This window comes from Ascaphus truei, chromosome 6 (genome assembly GCF_040206685.1).
Source record: "Ascaphus truei isolate aAscTru1 chromosome 6, aAscTru1.hap1, whole genome shotgun sequence".
NCBI classification, from domain to species: domain Eukaryota; kingdom Metazoa; phylum Chordata; class Amphibia; order Anura; family Ascaphidae; genus Ascaphus; species Ascaphus truei.
The window spans coordinates 15,672,021-15,679,244 of record NC_134488.1 but is presented as its reverse complement, the minus strand read 5'-3'; the positions used below and the strand labels follow the sequence as shown (position 1 = coordinate 15,679,244).

At 36.4% G+C, this 7,224-nt stretch overlaps 1 protein-coding gene across 1 annotated transcript in view; it reads left to right on the top strand.

Moving 5' to 3' along the window:
- The first annotated feature begins 1,459 nt into the window (after positions 1 to 1,459).
- The window catches only part of ATP12A (ATPase H+/K+ transporting non-gastric alpha2 subunit), a 29,198-nt gene continuing 23,433 nt past the window's right edge, over positions 1,460 to 7,224 (top strand). Inside the window, exons 1-2 of the mRNA XM_075603397.1 lie at positions 1,460 to 1,720; positions 5,040 to 5,195. Of these exons, the coding sequence (XP_075459512.1) occupies positions 1,709 to 1,720; positions 5,040 to 5,195 (168 nt within the window). The 5' untranslated portion in view covers positions 1,460 to 1,708. The remainder of the gene's footprint in view (positions 1,721 to 5,039; positions 5,196 to 7,224) is intronic.

Genomic DNA, 7,224 nt, shown 5'->3' with positions numbered 1-7,224 from the left:
TACATTGCTCAGAAATGTGAGATAATGCAACATTTGTGCCAGATCACTACAACGTTTTGCAACTTTCACCATCATTTCGCAAAAATAGCACTTTATAAAGGGCCGTGGGAGCGAACGTCAAATAGTCCCAGTTGTCTGAATGTCTTCCAATGGGATTTGCAGACTGTTTTGTGGGAAAAAATTATTTCGCCCAAAGATTGCAAATGTCTACAACTTCATTTCAATTCCCAATTCATGCAATGTCTTCATACAGTACATAATGAATAACCCTGTTGACCTAATGTATCTTGCATCTTAACTCTGTGCCCAGGACATACTTGAAAACGAGAAGTAACTCTCAATGTATTACTTCCTGGTAAAATATTTTATAAATAAATATATATATAAAAAAAAAAAACAACAACTGTGTTTTCATCCATTAAACAGTACAGAATAAGCTCAGATGCAGTGTATTGTTAAAAGTTCTAACTTCTATTCCCCAAAACAATATTGTAATATAACAACAGAAAAAGGACAACTATAAAATACAAAATCAGGCCACTAGATTATTTCAAATGTAAAATAGAAAGCAGGTGACATTGCCTTGCCTCAGAATATTGCTGGTCATACAGCTCCCCTGCCTGTTGGCTAGATGCTGAAACTGCAATACCAGTTACTATTTATACTTACAGTACTAACAAGCAATGTGCAATGATGATGTAAAATTATCGGAGATTTGTTCCTACAGTAGGTACATGTTCTTACTTTATGAGTGTCCATGTGTGTATATATAGATAATAACTTGTTTGTAAGGACAGTATTTTGGGCTCCTCCTAAAGGTAGTATGTTGGAATATAGAAGAAACCTTAGTGTGACTATATACAGATTTAGCAAATGGGAAATCCATGGCACGCTTTCATGGGGGAAATAGCACGATAGCCAATCCCCATTCTCATGTGTGGCTGATTGAAACAATGGCCTCTTCTCCGCTGGCGCATCGTCGGTTGCAATAATGTTGGCTACATCTGTAGTTCTTATTAGCAAATGCTATAATAATAATAATAATAATAATAATAATAGTAATAATAATAATATATTCTGTTGTTCACCCCTTGAACCATCTTGCCCTCTTCAAACACCAGTAAAGTGATAACCCCCTAATGTTTGGAATGTGGTGATTATTGTGCTATTGTGGTAATTAATGTTGGTTTGTAGGGCAAACGAAAGAGTATAGAGCATCTTTTATCAACAAGGTGTGGCCTATTGCTTTAACATTCTGATTGAAACAAATAAGGGAAAACAAGTTTATTGCAGTAAGGGCGGAGTTGTCATGCAGTGACATAAGTAAGCAGAGATTGTTTCAGTGAAGACCTCCTTTTGTTGTACTTTTCCACCTGCCCAGGTAAAGGCACTGGGCAGGGCTTGGAAGGTGAGTACTCTAGTTAGGGAGGAGTTGCAATGGACTAGAAATAGGACCAGCAGTCTCAGCCTCCTTCACAGGGCTTTGGAAGGCTTACCTGTGCTAGCTGAAGATGTCAAGGTGCAGGGAGGATTGCAGCTAACATTGGCTCATTGTTGGGGCAGCCTCAACCTCTACAAGCTCTTGCATTTGAACAAGCTAGTCTAGACATTTCTCTTCTGGTTTGGTATTTTTTATTCCTTTTGTGATCCTTAGGGGTTTTTTTTTTCTTAGAACACAGCATATTCCTGATCCCAAAAGAAAATAACAATGGGTCTTGAGGTAAGTCTGATGCTATTACCAGAATTTAAAGTGAATGAACTGTAAAGACAAGCATATTTTCTACATATTTACATGTACCACATTAGAGTTCCATATACACCGAAGCCTTATAGCTGCTTCACCTAACAGCACTCACAAACGTGCTGTTCTTCATATTGTTTTACTTGCTAAAAAAAAACATCCTACATCACTGTTTTTCCAAATTCCAGTGTAATTTTTCCCTTTACAATAATTTATAAGTGTGGATGTTAGCACATAGTTCTGCAGCAAGCACAGCCTGGACAGAAAGAGTTCATGCATTTCCTTGTTAACTCCACTGTAAGCTAGATGTTATGACGTTTTTAAGCTACAGTACTTTATATACCTTAACGTGTTAGAGTTAGAACTCTTCTCATGTACTGTTCAGAACTGCACTGCTGTGGGTTCTGTTTGAAGTCAATAGCTTCAAAACTCAGTTGGAAATATGTACTCAATGATAAACTGGTGGCCCCTGAATTAGGTCATAAAATCCTCAGCGCAGTCTGTGCTCGGATACAGTCAGCACAACAAAAATTATAAGAATAATATATTAGTAAGTTAAAACCAGCATGTGCAGCAATAATGTAAATCCAAACTGTTGCTTCTTCTGCTGTAAAGTATACAGTATGTTTAGAAAATCCATTGCCATGACACAGTGCTTTGCAACCAGTTTTCCAAAGAGACTGGATCAGAAAACATTTATGAGTAAAAGGGTCAGAGTACTGTAATTTAAATGTGTGTCTATATATATATAATATATATATGTATATGTGTGTATGTATATGTATTCTTAGAATTTAATTAAATAATAGCTGTGTGAATACTTTGCTGCTATTTATAACATCGGTACTACTGTATATATTTTGTTTATCTTATTGTAAACGTATGTGTGAAATATTGCCCTAAGCTGCTTGAACAAATGTACTGAAATTAGCACGAACAAATGATCCGCGGGTCATTCAGAGACCCTTTGGTGCCAGATTTGATCCACAGGCTGCCATAGCATCATAAACTGCTTACATGAAATTACAGTAATCTTATTTTTGCATTAAAGTTGGCCAAAAAATAATATATATTATATAGATATGCACACATTTGCCACAATAGAGGAAAAACACAATTTCTATCCAACATTTAGAAGAGAAGTAAAGTACATGGCTATGTCCCAACATTGCTAGTCAATTCTAGTGTGGTTCTAGGTTCATTTTAATTTCCGTAGCTTCTTACCAGTAGAGATTTTTTTTTTTAATTCAAATTTTTCAACAAAAAAAAAAAATCAATTTTTCACGTTTTTCAATATTCATATACAGTATTTGTTGAAGTTTCCAAAAAAAATCACAAATTTGAATATAATCAAATTCCACCCCAAAAATATTTTTTTTTAGAAAATCAGAAAATATATATAAAAAATAATTTAAAATTAAAAGAATATTTGAAATGGTTACATATGATAATAATAATAATAATAATAATAATAATAATAATAATAAAAAGGATGAAAAAAATTGGAGATATTTAAAAATTCTGAAGAATGTGAAAGACTATTTGGAAATTAGAGAATATTCAGAAAAAATATTTGAATATTAACCCATCTCTACTTACCAAATCATCGGTCATCTTTAACTTCCATTATCATAAGTAACAATATTAATCTAATCACTGTAGATACAGTAAATGTTGGAAACACATTAACTGGTCATTCAGCAACTATAGTGCTTAGGCAACACCTAAGAACATTGAAGCAATTCTGAATGATACAGTACCTTTTAGTGATAATAGTATAAAGTACTATTTTTTTGCAGGGAAGATATTAAAAAGCAGACAAATAAGCATGGAACATCCTGGTGTCAAACATAAAGAAGTGTGTTTGAAATATTTCAACCTGGATGATCTAATGTGTAAGCTTCCAAATCTCTAGCAGTAATGTTCAGCTTCCATTATGTCGTATGATTTAATCAAGGGCTTGTGAGGATTGATATCTATAAATGGTGTAAAAATATCCATGCAGTGGCTTGTGCTGTTACAGTTATCATCAATCTCTCTGCTTACATGTAGAGCAAGCAGTGGTGGTCCTGCAGCTGTATTTTCTATTTTCACAATTGCAATTTTGACTTTTTCTTAACATTTTGAGTGTCCAAATTAAATTGAGGATTACAATTAATATACTCTATACCTAACGAGGACCCCTAAATGGTTCAGTACCATCTCTGCAAATTAGCCAGGCCAGGATACACTAAGCTCCATTCACTCAGAGCAAATAACGTCAGGTTACCTACATTAGTAATGGATTTTATTTTCCCTGAGTTTAATGAAAATCCACAAAGGTAATAATAATATGCAAAAATAACTGCTGTGGTTTAACACATTAGTATACGCAGCAAGGGTTATTCAATAATAGAAAATCCGGAGCACAGCTGGAAAGAAGGGACAGAGGGCCAATATAAAAATGTATTACATTAAAAACATTGTGACAAAAATCCTGACAGATTATCTAACATGTTTCACGCACAGGGCGCTTTATCAAAGAGCATAGGCTTAACATTAGCATAGGCTTAACATTAGGTTAAATTAGCAACACCTTGTGTTCGCTTCAAATAACATGGCTCCCCTAATGCCTGTCATACCTACAGTAAAAGTGGCATTATTCCCCTCTAGATTCCAGAGAGGAGAGAGAGATGCTAATTTGGATATGCAAAGTATCTTTAAATGGCATCAATTAGCATGTATGTATGTATGTATTTCTTTATATATATAATGCCATATGTGTACATATGTGCTTCACAGCAGGAATACGCGTGATATAATATAGCACATAACGGGAATAAGCGCTTCAGACATAAAAGTAACATTAGGAGAAAGGAATCCCTGCCCCAAAGAGAATTCAATCTAAGTGGTAAATAGGAAGAACGTATAGAGACAGTAGCAGGGTGTTCTGGTAAGTGCGTCTGCAGGGGGCCAAGGTTTATGTATGAGGTGTATAGTATCAGCTATTGAGCTGCCAATACCTCAGCTGTGCTCTTTTTTTCTTGCACATACAGTATCTCTCTTTCTCTCTTTCTCTTTCTCTCTCTCTCTCTCTCTCTCTCTCTCTCTCTCTCTCTCTCTCTCTCTCTCTCTCTCTCTCTCTCTCTCTCTCTCCCCCTCTCTCTCCCCGTCTCTCCCCTTCTCTCCCCCTCTCTCCCCCTCTCCTGCAGGAATAGGTTTAGGTCTATTATCCAATTGCAAATTGTCCTACTTGTCCCCCAGGTTGATTATTTCTTCTTTCCCTAAAATGTAATTCTTCTAACTACTTATTTTTAAGCAACAACCTGATGTTTACTCTGTGGATATCAATGGGGCAACAGACATTGAAAATCCAGACAAGGAAAATGGAAAAGAGAAGTATAAGAATCTAAAGAAGCAAATCACTAAGAAAAAGGACAAAAAAGTAGATCAACTTAAGCAAGAACTTGAACTGGTGAGTGAATTCCCATTGAATAGTTGATCACTTTTAATGGACTGTATAACATTATTTCATATAGCGCTTTCTCCCAATGGGACTCAAAGCACTTGCCAATTACAGTAAAGTACAAGGTACGCAGCACATAGGAATGTTACAGGCACAGGTCCCTGCCCAGATTATTTTATAATCTATGATTTGGTGCCTGAGGCACAGGGAGATAAAGTGATTTGCCCACGGTCACAAGGAACCCACACTGATCAGTTTCCCCTGATTCAAACTTGGTAGCATTATTTACACAGTGTTTTTACTCACTGAGTCGCTCCTTCTCCCTATATTACAGTTGATTCTACACGAGCTTTTAAGACCTCACAAGACTTCCCTTTAGCTTGACTTACTTTACTTACTGTTTAAACCTATGTTAAAAAAAGGGTCCAGCCTCCGCTCATTGCTAGTACTCACTGTACAGCTTTTCTTTTAGTCAGACTGAATGGGCCGGTCGGGCAATAGCTGTGGTTCATAGCACAACTGCTAACTAATATGACTGGCTGAGAAAAATCCACAGTTGAATTTTCACATAGCCAATGTATTATTTAATTACAAGTTAACGTATGATTATGTACAGTATAGGGTTGCCTGTATGTCATGGGTACGATGACACCCACCCATAGACGTTACTTTTTCTCCCACTGCTACTGTACATGTTAGCTGATAGTGTGCGGCTTTGCGCAGCCAAGAGCAGTGATGATAAAAACCAAAGTGGGAGATTCCATTCATCTCACAGCATTTGCAGATCATTATGACGTTACACAGCTCTTTCATACTGGATTTCGGCGTCCCATATTATAACAACTTAAACGGGGCAAGCCTAATTATATATCCCTAATGTTACATATGGTGGAGTAATTAAAGCAGAGACCTCGTGTCCCATCTCTGTTTAATTATGTGTCAATATATTGAAGCAGCAATGTTCTCCAGAGAGAAAGAGTACACCATCCCTGAAAACAGACATGGGATATTTCTTAACACTTCAATACCCCAACTCTCAACACATTCTTTGCCAGGTTAGGCTGGGGTTGTTCATTACATTTTCGTGAATTTTTTTTTTTTTTTCACGCAGAATTTTCCCACGTGACCTGGCGCACTTAATTTTAATGCTTGGTAAATATTTTTGCAGAGCGTGCCTTTTTTTGTGGTTTTTTTTTGCAAAAAAATCCTGACTCATATAGCCTGATTCACAAACTTCAGAGACAAAATTGTACAATATTAACCCTGTAGATAGTCTTCCCCACTGGTTTTGAATGTGCTTAGATGGCATCAATGGATGTCTGTGTGTGAGCGATTGTAATTATTGGCGTGAGTCACTCATTCTTAATGAAGAATATCGGTATGCTCCAAGCGTGCATTGGTACTTGGAATCACTTCAGGGTTACTGAATCATGTTCATTTTCACAAGGTGAAGAAGAGGACATTCACACAGGAAAATCTGCTTTAAATTTGCATAATACTACTGCTCCTAGTGACAGACAAGTCCTATACACCTATTACATTACCATAAGTAACCAAGCCCTCCTAATTAATGCAGCTTTAGAACATTGAACTGCATTAGCTTCTAATGTGGTACAATTAGCTATCTGTGTATTAATATTCCTGTGTGCATCTCACTCCCATTTCTCCGCGCCCAACAACTATCTTCCTTACCCAATATTTTATGGAAATGTAACCTCTTTTCTTCTTTAGCCCACAATAATTGACAGTAGGAGTTTGTTTTCCTCTATTTAACGTATACTCGGAAAGAATGAGAGGCTAGATGACTGCACAGTTTAGTTTCTGGGTACCAGTTTGTTACGCAAAAAGGCTTTACACCAGTATTTTGAAAAACTATTTTGTTTAGTATCACTTTTAACAAAATTAAGTGTGGCCGTGTTGGTCCTTTTCTTCCATGTAGTAACAAAGGAGGGAGAGGGAGTAGATAGCATCATACCTTTTATTGGACCAACAAGTAGTTGATATTACAGGCTTTCGAACCTCTCAGAGTGTCTCAGGG